The 20,988-nt window shown below is 40.1% G+C and overlaps 1 protein-coding gene across 1 annotated transcript in view; it reads right to left on the reverse strand.

Annotated features, from left to right (window-relative positions):
• Nucleotides 1-20,988, reverse strand: part of NCKAP5 (NCK associated protein 5) — a 424,747-nt gene that overhangs the window by 394,331 nt on the left and 9,428 nt on the right. Inside the window, exon 2 of the mRNA XM_076343066.1 lies at nt 10,339-10,467. Coding sequence (XP_076199181.1) covers nt 10,339-10,407 — 69 coding nt within the window. The 5' untranslated portion in view covers nt 10,408-10,467. The remainder of the gene's footprint in view (nt 1-10,338; nt 10,468-20,988) is intronic.

Here is a 20,988-nt window from a genome sequence, read left to right on the forward strand (position 1 = left end):
AAGCTTTTTAAAAGGTTTGTCAATAAAATCCCTATTTAGTTAACCCCAATCTCCTCAGATCTCGTTACAGGCAGCCTTCTGCTCTTAACATCTGGGCAGGCAAAGCCTCCAATTACACTGCTGTATTTGGTAGCTTAATAAACCTAGATAAGGGTCCCCGGTATATCCATTTCCCTTGGTAACTGCTTATCTCTGGCTAGTCCAATGATACGCAGCCTTTATGTCACGGCAAGGCACATAATCATGTGGCAGGCCACACAGCATGTGTGCATATTCACATTAAATCTAAAGCTTTCCATGACCTTTCCTCTTCTGTGGCTGGACTTACATCTGTCACAGCTACACTTTGTAATTGATGGGGAAGGGGCAGGGGAAAAGGGAGAGAGCAGCCCAAGATCGCGGCCAGGAGCAGGCTCGCACCACTTGAGCTCTTCTCCCCTGCGTGCAGCCTGCTCCTTGCTGGCATCTTCGGGGAAGAGGGCAGGAGTGGGCAGGAGGCTGCTGAGCTGGCTGTGGACCAGATGGCAGGCACCCACCGGCTACTCCCGGAGGCCCTGGGGAACAGAGCCTGGCGCGCACATTGCAAATCATCAAAACTCCTCCGAATCATGACGTGAGGCTCTGTCCCAAATAAAGATCTACTCTCAGTCAAATAGTTCCATGGCAAGGTTTCTCCTTAGCATGTCCCTAACTGGATGATATTGAAGAAAACCTGTAAAAATCATCTCTCAGCACACAGTTGTCTCCTCTGCACTGAGATGAATCTATGACCGTTTGCTTCTAAGACTTGCTATCTGCAACTGTAAATTACCACAAACTTCACGTAGTTCAGTCTCTGGAGTTTGTCGACTTGAATATTTGACACCCATTTCTTTTTGTTGCACCCAAATTTTGTATTGTACCATGCTGAGGTTTCCTTCCTGAATAACTCGCAATATACATGCAGACATTTGCCCTGCTTTTTCCTTCATTTTCATTTTTAGTTCCACCTCTGCAAGAATATTAGTGTCTTTAAAAGCTTTTTAGAAATTGTTTAGGATTTAATATTTTGATGTTGAAAGGGAATTTGCTGAGATTCTGGAGCAACACAGACTGATTTTCTGCTTTTTTTAAAGGCCACAGAATATCATTGCCCTCTGTTTTTCTCAGTCCATCTGTCAGCTAATTTGCAGGCACCAGTAAAATCATCTTTTCTCTTCTCTGTACTTCTCAGTTTTCCTCTGCTTTTGCATCAAGTTCTGTGACAATGAACAAGGGCAGATCAGCTACAGAAATGTCTCTTAAAGCTTTTATTTTAACCTTCAAGTCTCATGTTTGTCGCTTTAAGTTTATGTGCCAAAGACATGAGAAAGCAAAAGCCAGCAGTTTGTCAAAGCATGCTCTCTAGGGGTTTGGGTTCTGTTTCAGCTGTCACCGTGTCACCATATATACCTATTGATGTAACTTCTGCTGTGCAGCAACAAATGGTAAATAATTCCTCTCTTGGAGCGCACTTCTGCCTGTGTTGGTGTCAGTGCTTTTGATCAATAAACCATTGAGGCGTCTTCCAGCAGGAATATTGTTCCAACTGTTGCTCAGCAACAACACGCTCCATGCACTATTTCCTTGTTTTCAATGCTATATATGAGCTTTTTACTTTTATTCTCTCTTCAAGCAATATCTTCCATAGCTTGCTATGCAGCTGCTGCTCACTGTTTATCCACATCTCCAGTTCTTGAAAAGGCTCACTGGTTTCTATTGGTACAAATGAGCTTTAATCAAAGTAATAGGTCACTGTATCACTCCAAGCAAGGATTTCAGCTCTTTCTGTGGCACTGGCACCCAATAGAGCCATTTCTTCACATTAGGCCCAACACTTACTTTTAACGTAATTCCCTGGGTTCACTGAGTCCTTTTGAACTCACAGCCCCTGTATTTTTTAGTTATGATGTTAGATTTTGCCAGGCTGCTCCAGAGTCCAAGAATGGCACTTAGAGTAACTGACTGCTGCCAGGACATCCAGTGCTTTACACACTTCTTTATTTTCAAATCTCTCTTCTGCAAATGAAATCCAAACCAGACATCTCCACCACTGCTACACAGAAGTGCCATCGTCCATCTTACTTGGTGAAACTAGTGACTTTATGCTGTCTTTATCCAAGCTGATGTAGATTCTACATCTAGTACCCTGGACGTACTGCTGTGCTGGTAAATGATGTCTTTAAACCCACGCAGACCACAGTGTTTCCTACGTTATTAGCATTAGTGATATGCTAATATCAGTAAAGCCTAAGCACTGCTGTCCCACACCAGTGGTTTCTCTTTTCTCCTCACCTCTCCACAGCTTCTGCTGTGAACTGACCCATTCAGATTGTTCTTTTCTTGTGTGTTTTCTCATGCCTGACATACCAGAGCTCTTGTTCTGACTTCCACTTTCTTAAAAATGCAAATGAAGACAAGTATGTGCTATTGGCAATACATTTATAGATAGCTCTGTTTTTGCAAAGTCCCAGTGTTTAAAGGCACGGGGTGAGCCCAACAGACAATCCGTTCTTCTTCTGTTTAGATGGTTTTTACACGCTCCACCCAAACTGGGATTTTCTTTTTCCACGAAGTTTCAAGCAGATTTCAGGGCTGTCTATTAGACAGAGAGTTGATAGCACTTCATTTGCCCAGTCTGTGGAATAGATATCCTTACTGTCAGATTTGCAGAATAGTGCAAGCAATACTAATGTTGCCGTAAGGAATAGACTTTTCTAATACTGCCTCAGTAATTCAGTTTACTGAGTCCTTACATCAATTCTGTATTTTAGGGTTTTCCCTATGAATGTGCAAACATTAACCTATGTAACACTACATGTACTTCATTGCTATTCTTTCCTGTGTTCTCTCTTCTACCTCAAAACAACACACTTGTCACCTTTATTAAACCGTTCTCCTTGACTTACGGTCCAGTTGTATGCACTGAATGTTATGGATGCTTTAGCTTGCCTCTGCAACACACTGTGAAAACTGTTTGTTTGAGGCTCACATTCTGCATGTCTTTTCTAGTGCTGCACTGTGCTTTTGCAGTGCCCGATTACGCCCTTGGCACATGCTTTTCTTCTGATGGTGTATCCAGCTGAATAAAATTCTAAATTATAAATTCACCCACAAATAAAAATCCAAGTTTTGAGAGGGTTGAAAATATTTGCAGATTCATAAGGAATTTGGCAACAGTTTTAGGTGGGGGGGTGAGGGGTGGGGGAAATTCAGGCTACAAACCTTAGAACATTAGCCAACATCTGACTAGGCAATATTTTTAATGCCACATTTCATTTCAAAATGATGGATTACATTATGTTACACAGTGATGTTAGATACATTGTGAATGTTACAGTCAACTAGCAAAAAAGTCAGGGGTATTCCCTTCACTGAATTTAATCCCCACATACGAAGAGTTCCCCTATCGCCTTGCTGACGCAGCGCTCTTCATTGCTTTGCTCCAACGTCGCTTTCTCTGTGGCACCTTTCATCTGAAGATATCAAAGCAAGCTACAGACACATGCTAATAACAGACCATTCTTAGAATAGCTATGAGGTAAGAAATTATTATAGCCTCCAATTCATTGATGAGAAAACTGAATTAGAAATTTATTAAACTGAGTTAGAAATTGATTAGAGGTCACAGATGTCGGACTTACTTAACCCCCAAACGCCTAGCTCCCAGCCCCGTGCGTTACTCACAAATAACACATGCACACTTCTCAATGAAGGTCTCCGATTCAACTTAGTGTTTTTGCACATGATGCCAATACACCTGCAGGTAGACTAGATGAAGGTATTACTCCCACGCCCCAGTACAATTCATTATATTACACTGCTACCCTTATTACAACAAAGTGGTGTCGTTAAAGCTAATCCTACAGAGCCCCACAGGAGCGTGTGACCAGAATGAAAGCAGCAGGGCACAGTTCACGAGCCACCAGAGAAGCACTTTACCGCAGCTTGCTTTCAGAAGTAAAAGCCTCATTTTAAATAAAACAAAAACTTTTACTTTGATAAATGCTGGCTGCTTCAAAAAGATATTCTGTTCTCAAATCTCCCCAGCTAAATGCCACCACAGCTGTAAGGGCCAACCACGTGTGTAGTCAGGCTGGGAATTATCCACACAAATAAAGAGCACAGCTTGAAACATTGACTTTTTCCTGATCAAAAGGGTCTGGGAGACAACTGGACAGTTTGGATCAGGCAAAGGATAGGGCTTTTATTATGTTCAAAGAGCACCCCAGTGAATAGAGTAGCCAACGTGGCCCTGGTGGAAGTGATACGTTCTAACACTCCCCTCATCCCACACAAGTTACTTAAAAGCTTAGCTTTGGGTCTGTTTAGGGTTTGGGTTTTTTCCATTTCTCTTTTTGTTGAAGAACTTCTATAGGGAAAACCTGAAATACAATCAATCCTTTCATTAGCTTTTTAATAGCATTCCCTGTCTAAGCTGCCTCCCCCACATACCAAATAATAAATTGCAAATATTATCAAAGAAACCTTGTCACATAAAAAAGGCCTTCATTATACCCATACTAAGGAAACGTGCTTTAATTTTATTAAAGTACAATTTTTACTTTTCTATGTGTTTTCATATTAATTTTCTTCACGTTTCAGTCTGAAGTGAAAAAAGAATACAGAAAAATTGCTTTCCATCCTGTTTTTACCTAGTTTCATTCACCAGTTATTTTCAACTACATATGCTGAAATGAAAGATTTAACATGAAAAAATTATTCATGAAAAAATTTGAAATAATGAAATATTCACACTATTTCGCTTTGTAAAGCTGTTCTTTTTAACAAAACCTAAAGCATTTAAGCCACGTGATAAGGCAGAATGTTCTTCAGAAAGATCTGGTTCTCTTTTAATAGCCATATCTGCCAGTCTAAACAGAAAACAATCTGACACGGAGCTATGTGACAGCTAAGCAATGTATTGCAAATAAATATATTCCATCAACATTATGAATTTTGCAGTTTATTTTCATTCTAAACAGAAGTACCGTGGCAATAACAGCAATGGCTTTGGTCTCAATTTCTTACACAGCAATCCAGAAGGACATAGAGCTCCACCTTGTTCTCCAATTGCTGTCTCTCTTGTCATCTTATAACCATATATAGTATAAAGTATATTTACTAATGTCATAATAATATGATTGGACAAAGACCTGTTATTTAGAACTCAAAAGGAATCAGAGATGATCTTTAGTCCTCAAACCAGTTTGATTTTCAGAGTTACGGTGTTTTGGTTGTAATCAATTTGCAGAAGAAAACTTTATAAAGCCAAAATACAGTAGCATCACTTGTACAACAGATGAAACAATAAGGTAGTATAAAATTATATGGAAACTGTAAAAAAGTATATCCTTCTTGGGCGGTATGTTTTTGTTTTTAAACATCAGGCAGAACTTACAAAGATATTATTTTCTTTAACTGATCTCATAGGATTGCCTGTAAGAATTGTTATGAAGTTAATACTTCATAATTGTTTCACCTGAATATAAAGCTATAAAACATTATTGTCACTGCAGGCCTACCTGCTTTGTCTGCAAATGTAAATGAGTGTCTGGGTGTATAAAAAAATCTCCAACTTGTTGCCAATATCGGAAACCTACAAAGCAATAACTGCCATTGGCTATACTACAGATTTTTGGAATAATACCTGTGATATTATGATTAAAAGCTAATAGGGATCTAATTTCATTGAAGCGAACAGCAAGACTCCCCTTTGACCTGAGCGACAGTTGTATCGATTCCTCTGTTGCATTATCTGGCATTTTTTAACAGCAGTATGATTCTGAATCTTGTTAAAATACATGGCTTCAAACTACTAACTTCCAGTAAAGCATTCATTCAAATATTCATGAGGCCTATAATCACTCTCTAAAAAAATATGTCCTATGAAGCACATTCTATGAACATATTTGTGCATTTATATTTTTTTAATTTTAAAAACATTTGTTTGCCCTCATTGTAAAGCTTATTCCCCCAAGACACCAGCTGGAAAAGGGTAGAGTAGTATATGAAACAACACTGAACTCTTCTCCTTTATCTGAGGTGATCAAAAAGTAGTTTCTGTGCCTGTGGTGTAAGGAAGAGTGTTTCAATGTCTATGAAATTTCTCACTGGCATGTTGTTTGAAGGATGTTTCTGAAATGGATCCTCCTCATTTGAAGCCTGAAACTCATTCTTTGATGGGATAGGCCTGAATACAAAACACGCTGATGAAATTTATGTTCATATTTTGAAGGCCTAGATCTATACTCTAATGAGTTTGAAGCCATGTCTTTTTTTTTTCTCAGAAATAACTCTTTCCTTTTCTCGCTCTTCCATCAAATACCATCGTAGCCCATATATTCAGAGTCCAAGAGATGAGGGAGGAAGAGGGAATTTTTTTGTTTTAAACATCACTATGCAATACTCGTAGATTAAATCATGGAAAAAACATTCCAGAAGAAGATTACAATCTGATGCAGATGGGAAAAGCAGCACAGCCAGGCAGGGTGAAGAATGTTATCAGAAACGCCTATTTGTATCTCATGGTCCAGAGTACAAGAGTAGAAACATGTTTCCTTTAAACACACAGAAATCAGAATTCTTTCTGAGATACGATAATGCTGGAAGACTCGACCAAACAAGGAGAAGTGTTTTTGACAAAATCAGGGCCAGATTTTCCAAGCAGAGTGTCCAGCCCTGAATGCCTGAGAGGTTAAGCACAAAACCTTTGGGAAGAGATATGAGAAGAGAGACGTAAGGACTTGTGCAGGCAGAGGACTGGACTAAAACATAGTGCTTATATGGAATTTGGTAACAGAGTGGATACAAGGGTAATGAAGACAGACATATCATATAAAGGCAACAATTAAGAGGAGGTATGATAGAATAGGAATTTGGGGAAAACGAGAGGAACATAAAGTGCTTTGTTTTGCCCGGTTGAATTTCATGGAGTCACAGGGCATCTGGTGTGATTTACTAACAGGCTGCTGAAGGCACTCGAATCTCAAAACGTCTCTCCCGATTTCTTATGAAAAAATAGCTGGCAGTAAACAATGAATAGTGCTCACATGTTTCTAATTAAATGTATGGATGACACTCTCTAATCTAGTTATACACATTCTACTCAATATAAAGCTTCGATAGACACAGACCTGTAATATACAACTACTGAAAATGGATGTATGCACTAAGAAACTCTACAGGCAAGCATAACCTGTAAACGCCACGTGTAGCAGAAGACATTGTTTTAAAACTGGGTGTGTCAGCCTGATGATATGATGGGTTTATATCTTCAAAATATTGAAATATTGCAATATTTCTTTCCCTCATGTTTCCTTCAACACTTTCGCACCAATATGGGCTAATCAGCCACAGATCTTCAGCTGGCACATACTGGCATAAATTCACTGACCTCAAGCCAGTGCCTGAAGACTGTTTTTTAGCTGTGTACAATCTCCCACCATACTTACCACTTGCTGAAGAGCAGGGAGAAAGCATCACCTTCTCATACAGCCACAGTTTTTGTTTCTTCTCTAATTAAGTCCTTACGGGCATTTTAATATTCAGGTAGCACTGATTATTACACAAAGCACTTTCGATGGTGTTACATACACAATATTCCCTATGACACTGGCAAATGTCTCTCTCTGCTCCCCCCTTACTGATTGGAAAGGGTAAGAATTAAGCATAGTGCACTATCTTGTCTATAAATTAAGTCCAAACTAGCAGTAGGTGGGACTGGAAGCCAGAAATACCTAGTTCCTTGTTCCCATCCACACAGCAGACTACGTTGTCACCTCAGGGAAAAGAAAATTTCTATCTTAATGCATTAAGTGAAGGCTGAATCTAGTCCATTACATCAGTGAAAACATTTAGGGAAAAACAGTACTGATTTGCCATACTAAGCAATATCTTTGTGCAAAATTCACAATTGCTAGCATTTCCCTTAGCTTTCAGTACGCAGTTTCTACGAGTGTTCTTCTTTTTTCCAGATAAATATTGATAGTTCGTGGCCAATTGTTTGGATCGCAGCAGTACATTTTAGCTGCAGGATTTAGGCTGGAGACTGTTTCAGGGGTGTGCATGCCTAGAACTATTAACAGAGGTTGGCCCTGGGAATAAACACACTTCTGAGCACACACAACCTTGACTTTGAGCGTATTAGATAAAATTTTGAGTTCATACTAAACCTGCCTTCTCTGCCCACAAGCTAGAAGACAACTGAAATAGTTCTAATAGCACTGGGAGCATGACGTGGCCTACTGAGTGCATGCAAGCTGAGAAGTCAGGTTTTGTTGCAGACTGAACAACCTGAAAACGGCTACCTCTCACCATCAGAGCATTGAGCTGCAAGGCCTGAACGGGAGGGAGCTCAGACAGCTTCTCATTATGGTCTCGAGACCAGCTCTGAGTCTGGAGGAGAACTCACTACTCTTCACAACTTTTACTTCTCTCACACTAATTTTATTTTTCAAAATAAAGGGATGTAATTCATTATCGTAAGAAACAGTGCCATTTCAAAGCTAAGGAAAAGGACAGACCTCTTTTGAAATATGCTTTGCACACTTCTTCATTGGCCAACTGACACTATCTAAGAAGTGTAGACCTGCTGGCTAAGGCCTAAGGGAGAAGAGCAGAGTCCTCAAAGGCCTGCAGAGCAACAGAAAATTGGGAGGGAGGGAAGGACTGCTCTGCTGACCCCTGCTAAAGAGCACAGCAGATGAATGAAAGGCATCCGTGGATAGACTGAAACCTGCTCAGTCCATATTCACTGCTTTTACCATGTCAGTGGGCTTTTCACTTTGAAAAAAAAGCCCAAAACATAAGTATAGCATAAGATGAAGGAAATCACATACTTGTAATAATGTGTGAAATTCAAGGTAGACTAATCATCTTAAATTTGCCTGAGACAAAAGGTCACCACAAATTAGGGCAACACATTACAGCATGGGGATACAGAAATCAGACCAAAGAGATGGGACAGGAGAGTTTCTACTCTCTAGGAGGTCTTTGTAGCCTTTTTGGTGGAGAAAAATCTCAACAGCAAGCCGCAGTGTGGGTGGGGCAGGAGTGGTTGGCCGGAGTGGGCTGTGGGCAGCTCACGCAATGGGCTTCGCACAGGCGTGGATGAGGCCTTGCTACCCAGGATAGCAGGCAACAGGGCTCTGGGGTCCCACAGTCACTATCTGTGTGTACAGAGATGTTACAAGAGATGAAAAATATCTGCTCAAGAAGTCATCAGAGATGAGGACTTCAGATGACTATTGGTACATTCTGCGAAGGGAGTGTTTGGTTATTCTCTAATGTCCTGTTACCTTGCTGCTGTCCTTTCCTCCCGTTAAGTACTGTTTCATAAAGTATTTGACTCATTATTTATGAGTGCAGAAGTACAGTTCATTGGGCAAAGTTTAATATTTGTGGCTTTCGTCTGAGGAGCCAAACCGGTGTTCATCAGTGATCCCTAGAACCTGAACCCATCCCTTGCGGCTACCAATGCCAAACCCACCTGCTTCCAGCACTTCCCAGCATCAGTCCCAGCAATACGAGTACTCAAAAAAAAAAGAGGCAGCTCTATTATCAACACCAAGGAACAAACTTCTTCCTCAGAAGACAACCTCTGTGAACGTCAGAGATGGCATGGGTTTCCTTGGCTCTCTCAGCTTTGCTTGTTTCGGTATTCGTTACACTGGCATGCTGAGTACTTGACATTGGCGTGTTTATCCTCTTACACAACTGTTAACATCTATGAGCATTTTCCGGTCATGTATCCATAGTACAGCTATAAAAACCTCCTTGTTAATCTCAGTCATCATTTGAAAACATTAACTAAAAATAAATCTAGACTACAATCTCAATTAATTCAAATCCTATGTATAGCAAAAAAAACTATTTTACACCATGTGGCATTTACATTTCTCTTTCAGGTGATATTACAGTAGTTTATACATTCACTGTGGTGAACAAATTTTTCCTAGTATCCTCAATAGTAAAACAAGCTACCTACAGCTCTCATACACTAAGTATAAAGCAATACAGTGATCCCAAAAAAGCTGAATAGTATATGTTTGGTATATTTGTCTGGATTCCTTTCTTGTGTAAATCCATTGAATTCAGGGACATGCTTCTATATGATGACATGTTTCTATTTAGGATGCTCTAAAATACCTCCTGCGCTTTTCCTCTGGAGAATCTTAAAAAATCACAAAAGGCTGCGATATTGTGATGAATAGATAAAAACACCTTTAAAATGTACATCTTTATGCGTATTGCCTCTTAACAACTATATTTTTATGACAGAAGATATATTCAGTAAATTCAGTAAATATTCATTCTTACCACAAGACTGCTGTCCAGAGAAAGTCTTTTCCCAAATTCCCTTTTCTGTAGCTGTCTCTTTCTCTCCATAGCTGAGGTTATTTGTTTTCCTTTCGATCAACTAGAAGTGTCAGACTGTTTCCAGAATCACTGCAAAAAAATTAAATGCACATTTCAATATCCTACTTAACAGTTTCTGCCTTTCATCATTAACTTTGTAATAACCCAGCAGCTAATGACTTTGTGTCTATAGTAGACTGTGTTCCAGGAACAAGTTTTCTGTGCCAAAAAAGCTAAACTCTCCAGACAGAAATATTACCAATATGTTTGGGTCACTTCTCAAAGAAAAAAAAAAATCTGCTAGTACTATCTTTATCAATGTTTTCATAGTCTTTTTTGAACTGGGATGGGAGCTGAATTTGCAGAGCCAATGAACTACCTGGGTCTGGGGAGGCGGGGAGGGAAAGAGTTCCTTTCACATTAATTGCACTCCTCCGTAAGCCCTGCTTGTTGGCACATCTATGCTGCTACTATGATGTACAAATTTTGGACCTAATCCTGAAGAGTTCTAAAAGCTTTCAACTCCCATTATCCTTAATGAGAGATGAATGCCCTCAGTGCTTTCCTTAAATTTTAAGGTCAAAGATTCTGCTGTGATAATCAGACAGTCCCACTGCCTGTACAGAATGGCTGGGAACTTCACCCTGTAAAGCTATCACAGAGGGAATTATAGTCTTTCCAGTTTTGCAGGGTTTGGTTATTCCTGGCTGATGGTTTCTACTAAAACCAAGCCACATCTTACAAGTAACAACTACCAGTGCTCTCTTTTCCTAAGTGTTCCTGATGATATATGTATCTGAAAGTTTTAGCTTGTATTTTAAGGTAATATTTATTGTGAGTGATTCAGGAAAATGGGCAAAGCTAATGAATTTATACAGGATTTACAGAAAGTAGTAGAATAATAACAGAAATCAGAATCTAGCCTAAATTAAGGCACGCAGATACACTCATAAATACAGAACCAAATACAGGAATTTTCTCCTGCATCTCATAGTGACTGTGTTTACTGTATCAGAGGGCAACATCCTTTATCTCTTAATCTGGGCTAACTCCCATTAAGGACAAAGTGCTTTCACAAGAACTTGTCCACATTTTTTAGTCAAGATTTGATGTGGAAGCCTATTTAAAAACATAATTCTAGTAAGGCTGAGATATTCATACAGCGCTACTTAATGCCAAACCTAGAGAAATTAATTGCATTTGACTGAAAAACAAGAGTAAGCAAAAGACAAATCTGTCTGTTTCTGATCCTTTTTACTTATTGCAAACAGTACCTTCAGTCACAAACAGCCAGGTGATGCATGAATACCACTGGGCTTGGTTGAAGGGTAACGCAGCTGGCATTCCCAAAAGAAGCCTTGCATGTGCCCTCCAGATGTATTTGCATGCCTATGGATAGACTTGACTTCTCATGCACCTGTGAACGATCCCATCTGTCGCTGTGGTGATATCAAGCAGATAAAACCACTGCAACTCTTTCCCCAAGTTGTCCCCAAATGCTCAGCCGTGAGGGCACATAGGAGTCTGAATGTGGGCCAAGCACAGGCCGCCTGGAAGGAGAGTAGGATGCCCCAGGCTAAGCCTCTGAAGCCAGCTGGAAATCAGAGGGCTTCCAGAGGCACGCAAACTGGGATCATCAGGTACAATGTGGACATCACAACTGGGACTGCTCTTGTAAAACACTTCCCATACGGAAACCATAATTGGTCCAGCTACCAAGCCATCCAGCGGTAATTTCAGCCTTCTATTAAACAGCACCTGGTGTCTCCTACACTTGTTTTGTACTTCTGGTTTACACTTAAGCAAGACCAGAATTCAGGCCATGTTCTCCAAAATGGATAAAAATTAGCCTTTATACATATTCATCTAAAGATCACATGCAATGAGAACACGTACGTACAATGGTAGGAAAATCTCAGTTATTGCCCTGTGATCATTCCTTCCTTGTGGTTTTTTTCCAGGTTTACCCGTAAGCCCTTGCTTCCTTTCTGTAGTACCAATCCTAAAGCTACACACACTATTTAATTCAGCTAATAAGGAATCTCAATGGTGTGCTATCACATAATTACCATTGTTTCCTGATTAGCTATCATGTCTCAAAAGAAATACCACAATAGATTTGAACAAACACAGAGGCAATGCATTACACTGTTCTTGTGATTATGCCAGAAATTAGTAAAAGAAAGACCTTATGTAATCTTTATATCATTCTTCTGTACATTCATCATGCCTGGAGAGCATGACTTCCACTGAGGGAGTCTTTGTTGATTAGTGAACACAGAACCACTTAGGAGTGAGCTAGTGATAGCTACAGTCGGAGCCAGTTATCCCCATAGAAGGTCAAGTATTTAATACGAATAAGTGCCTGAAGTTTCTGTCTGCAGGTATTTGGCGGAACCACCCCAAATCCTAGTTTAGAAGTAAAAGGAGAAAGGATTATTATTAATTATTCCTACAGCTTATATGCTATGCTGCCTTGGGCACTTCAAGGAGTAGATTTACTGTAGCCCTACCTAGCACAGCACGTGGACCCACTCATGTAATGGTGAAGCAGCCTCAGACCTGCAGACTCCATTCCTTCCCACACACACACCACAGAAGCTCAAATCTCTGGGCATGTTACCATTAGCAGGCTGTCATGGATCTCTCCTGAAGAGTTAACAACCTAAGGCTGAACCCACTGAAAGTTTTGAATGAAAGGTAATTATCAGACAAAACAATACACTACATCGCCTGTACCAACATATGCTGGTGCCACAAAGTACCCAACTCAGGAGGCCTTTAAAGAAAACTGATCATCAGAGTGAAGTACTTAACAAAAACAGAACAAGTTTCCCTCTTGGAATGGTCATTTTTGTGTATCATATTGCTTGTCACAGGGGAAAAAATTACCCTCCCAGGTAAGTCTCTCTTCCTCTGAGACCAACCAAAAGACTACAACAATTCAAAGTGGAGGTAACTCATCCCCCGGGAAGCTCAGCAGAGGAGAACGGTCGTCCAGATGGAACAGTCGTGAAATGTAAAAGCACTGAGAATCGGTTTGCCCAATCATCAGAAATACTATTTTTGTGTTACCAAGAGAATAGACTATAGAAATTTGTCCCCCTTCCCTGATCAATTTGCTTGTTGATATCTTTATGGAAGAGACCCCAGTGATCAGCATTCAGACCTTGACTGTCCCATTTAGCCTGGCTGAACTGTGAACTATTGCAAAGTCGCTTCTGATTTATGGTGTCTTTGCTGATATTGCACTCACATATCTACGTTGCCAAAACTTGGGGGCACATCTTACAGTTCTTTGCGCTGCAGGAAATTTTTCCACTGTAGGACTCTTCTCTAAGGTACTATAGAGTTCATCTGTGCTGAGCATATTGGGGAAGGCACTGAAGTTGGAGGCACTCGGCAATTAAGCCCGTATCCTCAAGAAGCGTATGGGGATCAGTCTAAGAGAATGCAGGTCCCAGATGTTTGCCTACTGTCTTCTCAGTTTTGCACTGAGCTGAGGGAAGGTTTTGTATGGACACAGAAAAAACTCTCAGGGGAAGACCTAAGTGGGATTTTGCTTCAATACGGTATACCCTCACTGTTCATAAAGCCAGCAAGCCAGAGGCATCAGCTTGATTATATATCCTAAAGTGCAGTATTTTTCAGTACTCAGTACAAGAATGTTCATTACTTCAGGAGACGGCTCTAAAACTATACACCGGAGAAAAGGTGTGATTAACATAGAAAAGCATTCTCTAAAAATCTATGCAAGAAATTTCTTGGATTATAATACCTTCTTCATTTCCAGTAGTAACAAAGGATGGTTGATGTATGTTGCTTTAGCTGATGAAAATGTATAACATTATATTCCTTAGATAAGCATCCAAGATATTTTCAGACAGTTTGAAACTGCAGTTAGATTTCAACAGACCTATGCCAACATATACCAGCTGGGAACTAGCACACGGTATCTCTCTTTGGTAAGTGGAAATGGACTGTATTTATTTTTCTGTCTCTTACAAATTAGTATAAATTTAGCAGTTATGACACATGACAAAAGTGACAGCTCTGCAAACTAGCATCCTTTCGTTTAAATTCAGAATAGATATAATGCAGCCTCCCCACTCTCTGCTTTGCACACCTTAACGCTGCCAGAAGGCAAAATACCCGTAGGGCAGCAAGGTATTCCCTCTCAGCAGTCTGCTTGTCTTTCCGAGGTGTTAACAAGAGGACAGATTTTGTGATGTGGACATCAAACTGTTGGGTAACAGAATGAGGCCAAAGTTATACAGTGATCACCTTTAAGCACTTTTTTCTACTCTGACAGTCCTGCTTGTTCGACAGCCATACTTTAAGACTGAAAGAGAATAACCAGAACCAGTATTATCCCTCAGCAATGAAAGGAGAAGAAAAATAGTATCACTAGCATAGGTCAGGAAGCAGCTATGAGAAAGTAAAGACTGTCATCAATGCAAATGTTAGTTAGAATGAACAGGTGACCTAAAGGTGAAAGATTTTCTCTCTCATTACCAATGTCTGGAGTGATTCAGTTTCCTGAGAACCTAATTGAATTGAATTGAATCTGTCACTGTCCGGCTATGTTTCTTTTGCTGACTCTGGTGCTAACACCAATGTGCGTATGTTTGCTTTTGTTGTGGTATTTGTAGGAAAAGGAGTAGAAGTAAGCATGGTACACTTTGTCTGGGCCTTCTCACAACTGGAAGAAAAAGAGATTCCAGAATTATGGACTTGATGTGTATTCAACAGATCAAAGATTGTTCAGTTCTATAAAAATCACACTTATCTTCCCAGGCCTAGGCCAGTCAAAAATGCTAGGTTTGTACTAAGCTTTTTGAGTATTTCCCTTGTTTTTTAAAATTATACAGTCTTCGCACCATCAGAGCAGTGACAGCAGAAAACCCCACCTTCACAAAAGATGAGAAAATTCTGCCTAGTGATTAAAAGTGAGCCATGAAAATGGTTTCATTACCACACCCCTATCTCTCCCCATCATGGTATTTAGCCTGGTCATGACTAAGTGATAAAGTGGAAAAATAATTCCAAAATTCTCTTTTGAGCTGATGTTTCAAACTTCAACACTTGGGAAATAGAAAACTACAGCGACATCTGCATTTATGCAACCTGAAACTTAGCTAAATATTTTTTGTTTCACCCACAGTGTATTTCATAGCAATGCTGTAAGCAGGGCCTGACTGCCTAATGCCCAATACTCCCAGGTATTTGCTTAGACTGGTCAGCAGTTTGTTAGCGCTAATGTATGCATTGTACATTCACACCCACTGGATTAGGTTGCTATTTAGATAAGCAAGCTGCATTTTTGCAGAGAGGGAATGAGAATGTGCCATGTGCCAGCATTAATGAGTTAATTAAATTAGAAAAATTCCAATGCAGGAACCTAAAATGCTTAGGTAAGTAGAATACTATGGGAATTACAAAGCAGCAAACACAGCACTGCTGTACCATTCTGCCTACATATCTAGATATTCTGACTGGCTTTGGAAAATTATATTAAAATAAAATATGTCAAGTCAGTCAGAAAATATCTAGATAGAAAAAGACTCTTTCCTATTCCTCTTTTTTTGTTTTCCTGTGGGATAATTCATTTTGATATATCCCAAATCTCTTACAATCTCTAAAACTGTTCCAAAGGATATTGGAACTATACAGGCAGTGCACAGAGCCAGCTGTGCCCTGCAAGTTATTTTGTGATCCAAAAAACACTCCCTAATCCAGTAGTTCTCTAATTCTGGTTGAAAACTGTCCGGTGGTCATCCACAAGGCCATGATAAAGTAGCCCCAAGGAACTGTGGGAAGGGCTGGAGCTAGAGAAGGAACCTTCTCATCTTTGTTGTGATTTTAATTAAGTATGATGACACTGACACATGACAGTCTACAAAGAAACTTAAGGTTGACTAATCTGAGAGCCAAATGCTGTGGATTTCTCCTGCCGTTACCCCATCCCTTGAAAGGGAATCAGTAGAGCACATAGGATAGTCTCATGCAATTTTTGACTGGTGTTCACTTGCCAGCAAAGAACAGACTCTTAGTACAACGTTCTAGAAACACAGCATTTAAAATAAAGCATCTTAGGTACTAAATTCCACCCTGTTTCAACCACAGTTTTCAATATACATTTATGCTTTCTTTATGCAAGATAATCTTCCATTTATTCAGCAAACTAAACAACCAGTAAAGCTTTCTATAGCATTGCTTCTAGGATTTAAACAAGTTAAGATTAAGGGCTTAAATCTAGCAAACCTATCAGTGTGCTCAAAATAATACCAGGAATTTCAATAAATCAGAAAATAAAGAATATGGCATTAAAGATGTTATTACTACGACAGCTGTCAAGATAAATTGGACGAGAAGCATTTAAAAGATTTATATCTCAGTATCTCACCAGGTTAATTAAATGGATGCATGCATTCATTTAAGAGGATAAGGTGGGTTGCAGTGACATAAAATGAGAGGGCACAAGATTAGGTTCTTTCAGCATTAACGAGAACGGGTTGAACTGATATAATTTCTGTATTCTGTAATACGCATGATTCATCCATTGCCATTTTCAGCTCTCATTTTCTTTCGGGGGGGGGGGGGGGGGGGGGGAGACTATGAACATTTATAGACTAACATAATCAAAGCTTTAACCTTTTCAGCATTTTCTGTTTGGATTGGCTGTCCATTTTTATCATGGGGTTCCAGGGCCATGCCACAGGGATGAGAAGAATTGCCAGTAAATTACACCAAAGAATGCTGGAAAGGTCAAAGGATTACCCTCCCCCTATTCATATCATGCAATAAAATTATTGAGACAAAAATGATGAAAGATAAGCAGACAGAAAGCATGAATCTGTTGTCAGGATAGCAACTGATCAGCATGGAAGAAAAGGATATATTACAGTGTTATCATCAATAAAAAATAGATTATGACAGTGGTGTTTGTGTATCCTTAGTTTCTGCACTGAAATCAAATCCTTCTGAACGTTGTAAGACCTGCAGCCAAGAAAAGGATATATCCAAGCAAAACTGGTGCTATTCAGGCTCAAGAAAACATTAGATCCCAAGCTCCATTTCTTGGGTGAGTTTCTAACCACTTATTATTATATATTAATTATTACTATATACTATTATAAATTATATGATATAGGTTATTATATGGTAAAGATTGATTCCCTTAACCACTGAGCCTCTTCCAGCAAAGTTTTGCAATCTAGGCTGTTAATCTGCAAAAGGCATGGTCTGAACACAGCTACAGCATCAGCTGCCTCTGGGGACTTCAACACACATTTGTCTCCCTTGAGAACCACAGCTGAGCTTAGGTCAGGAACAGGCAGTTCCAGGCACCTGGAGAAGCTGAACTCCAGGACCTGAAGACATTTCACTTGGGGAACTGCTACTATTCACACACCTAAAGGGTTATGTGGAGATTTTGAGGTTCAAAAACAAATGTCCCATTTATATCCCAATAAAGATGCCTCTGGCATTTTCTGGCTTAAGGCTGCTGAATATGAAATGCTAGATACAACTTCTGTAATCTAGTACATCATTAGTAGAGCTAGTTGTTTCTCATGGTAAAATGGCTGGCTGGCAACAGAGAGCCAAATGGGAATCTCACTAGATTTCAAACACTGAATTACAAATCTTCATCAGAGGAAGTGGCATCCGGTTTTGGAATCCAAGAAAGATAACGTACCAAATTCATACATATTCATCTAATATGTTGCAATGGTCAGAAAAATGCATGCAATTAAATCAACATCTGAATCGATTTGACAGACAACTAACTGGAGGGAAGAATTTAAAATATACAGTCAAGTTTCCTACATATTGCTCAGTTTGATTTGTGTTTCCTTCTCATTTTTCTTTCATTGGTGTAAATCAAGGCACTACTCAAGAAAATCCAAGAATTTCAAACCTACATGTAAGACCTGTATGGGCGTCTCTGCTAGAAGCAATGGTAGATTAACAGCTCAATTTTTGAAACTAGAACTAGGAGCTTGTGAAATGTGCCTAAAGATCCCTTCTTTGAGACAGATGCATTTCAGTCAGCATCTCTTCTGCCTGCCCATCTGTCCTAATCATAGTCCAGAAGGACCACTAAAAATCATCAGTTCTTTGTGCACGCTTCACCCTTTCACCTGCACTGCTAAAAGGGATGATGGCTGCAATGGTCACAGGATGACTCCGTGATCCGAACACAAGCCCGTCAAACACCAGAGACTGAATGTACTTAGGAGCTTTTTGTCACTATCACCTCTCTTGTTTCTCATTCACCCATTTCGCAGTTTGTGCACAATAAAGTATTTTGCTACAAACATTTTCTAACAGTACATTTTGGTGAAGGAAAGCAGTTTTGTGAGGTGAAGCGTCCCAAATGAATGCTACCCAGTTTGGTCCTCCCTGGCAGCAGAGATGAAAGGAGTGAAAGATCATTTATTTACTGATGTATTCCAGCTCATGGGTATGAGGAATTATTAAAATCATCTTAACTTAGTGATAATGTTCAGGCATCTGGTTTTACTCCACAAAGCACTGGGTAACACTTCAAAATGTTCACATGGCTCAAAGGAAAACTCTCAATATAAAATAAGTATTGTAAAAATATTTCCGCAGTTACTAGGAACATCTTCAGCACCCAGTGCTGCACATCTTCCTTAGATAACCAGAGTCATTTGCATCAGAGGGAATATTTCAATGTCTAGACTGCAGAATTTGTTTCTAATGAATCTGGGGCTTTGTGGGTTGTAACATGGTGTCTCACATTTCAGCTTCCATACAGGCACTCCCAGTGGACCAGGGCCTATCCTTACATTACAGGCAATAACTTTATAATGAATGTATTAGTTCAATAACAGCCCAGAAAAGAAGCTGAATCATGCCAGTAATCCCTTTCTGGCCTGTGAAAAATAAGGGAGGATAAGGTACAGTGAAATATATGTCATCCCTCCATGATCCAGGAAGAGGGTAACTGAAAAAGGGCTCAACTCGTCCATCTGCATAATCTGAAAACAGCCCCTCCACCCCACCATGACTATAGTCCACCCTGGGGAAGAACAAGAGGGAAAGACAGCGCTGATCTCTCCCAGGGCCAGCCAAACCAGAACTGAGCCCCTGGTTTGAAAGAATGGACTATAGCAGGGGAACAAAGCAAGAACATGCAGCCTCATTAGGCTGAGCAGCTCCAGGTGCTTCCCACACAGGACACCATGCATATTTTTATCAGAAAAATTCTTCATATATTACTCATTTTGCTGTGCAAATACCTTCGCTGAGTCCTGTAATCTGTACAGTTAGGCCAGCTATAACTACAGCTGCAGCTCCTTGGACTCTGTGGTCGCCTCTGCTCACTGCTACAGACAAGACACATAAAAGAGATGCGGTACTGGAGCTGAATTTGGAGGCATCAGAACTAACTTAGCTCCTGTAAGGGTGGGCACTAAAATCCTTCAGCTGGCTCCCCAGCTGTTCAGCCTTTACATAAGTTAGAAGTCTACTCTAATTTCAGCCAACCTAACATCATCCAAGGATCAGACCCAAAGGAATTCAGCTCCAGCGTTCCCAAACACACTTCAGTGACATCTCTCCTTCATACTCATGCCCACAACAGAAAGGCAACAGGGTACGACTCAGCTGTACCACCTCCAGTTTTGTTGTGGGATGTATTCCCTATACATCAATGAGCATACAAAAAGAAAAACTCCAGAGAGATTTCCCCAGCCAATTCAAATTCACCTTATTCTTACACAACAGGGCATGTAGGACTGTGGGATATCAAGACCGCAAAATTAAAAGGAACAGATACACATTGATTAAACTCCATCTTCAGTTTATGGCCAAGAAAACTATCGTGAAAATGTTAAAAATGAAAGATGTTCTGTCCTCATTCATATTTCCTTAGACAGTGACAGAACACTAAACAGTGCCAGCATACTGAACAGCCCTTCACCTCTTTTTTTTCCTCTGCAATTCTAGAGCAATCTCATCTCAAACACTGAATTCAGTTCTGGGCCAAAAGAATACAGACAGGCTTGATGGAATTCAAACAGCAGCAAAGACAATTAAAGTATTGACTTGGTGGGAAACAATTAACAAGTCCCTTCACAGTAGTTTCAAACAATGACAAAGAGGAGACTAAAATGGGAAGGAATGACCATCTACGCAAGTTTGAGGGACGTATACGAACACTAGAGACAGCGAGGAATTGATTAGGTTATTGACAATAGGCTGAAAAGAAATAAAGAGGGGGAAATGATGCTGAGTATCTGAAGAAATTACCTAAAGTGAAATCCAATACAGATTGATTCTCCGCGAATCAAAGGAACACTTGTCATATAAAAAAAATAAGGCAGGATGAAGTACAATAAAATACACTGAAAGTGAGGATGCTGCCAGGAACGAGTTGTCTGAAGACCCTGACGGGGAAGAAAAGAGCCCCGTCTCTCTTTCTTCTCAGTGTCTCTATACATTGCAGTGGTTGATCCACATTAGAGACAATTAGAGTGAAAGGCTTTTGCTTTGGGGAGGGGAAAAAAGAGCCACTCCATCCTTCCCCCCCTGCAGTCAGCTGCCGGCAGTGCTTACTCCAGTTTCTCAGTGTGAAGACTG

The sequence above is a fragment of the Aptenodytes patagonicus genome, chromosome 6, assembly GCF_965638725.1.
Source record: "Aptenodytes patagonicus chromosome 6, bAptPat1.pri.cur, whole genome shotgun sequence".
NCBI lineage: Eukaryota > Metazoa > Chordata > Aves > Sphenisciformes > Spheniscidae > Aptenodytes > Aptenodytes patagonicus.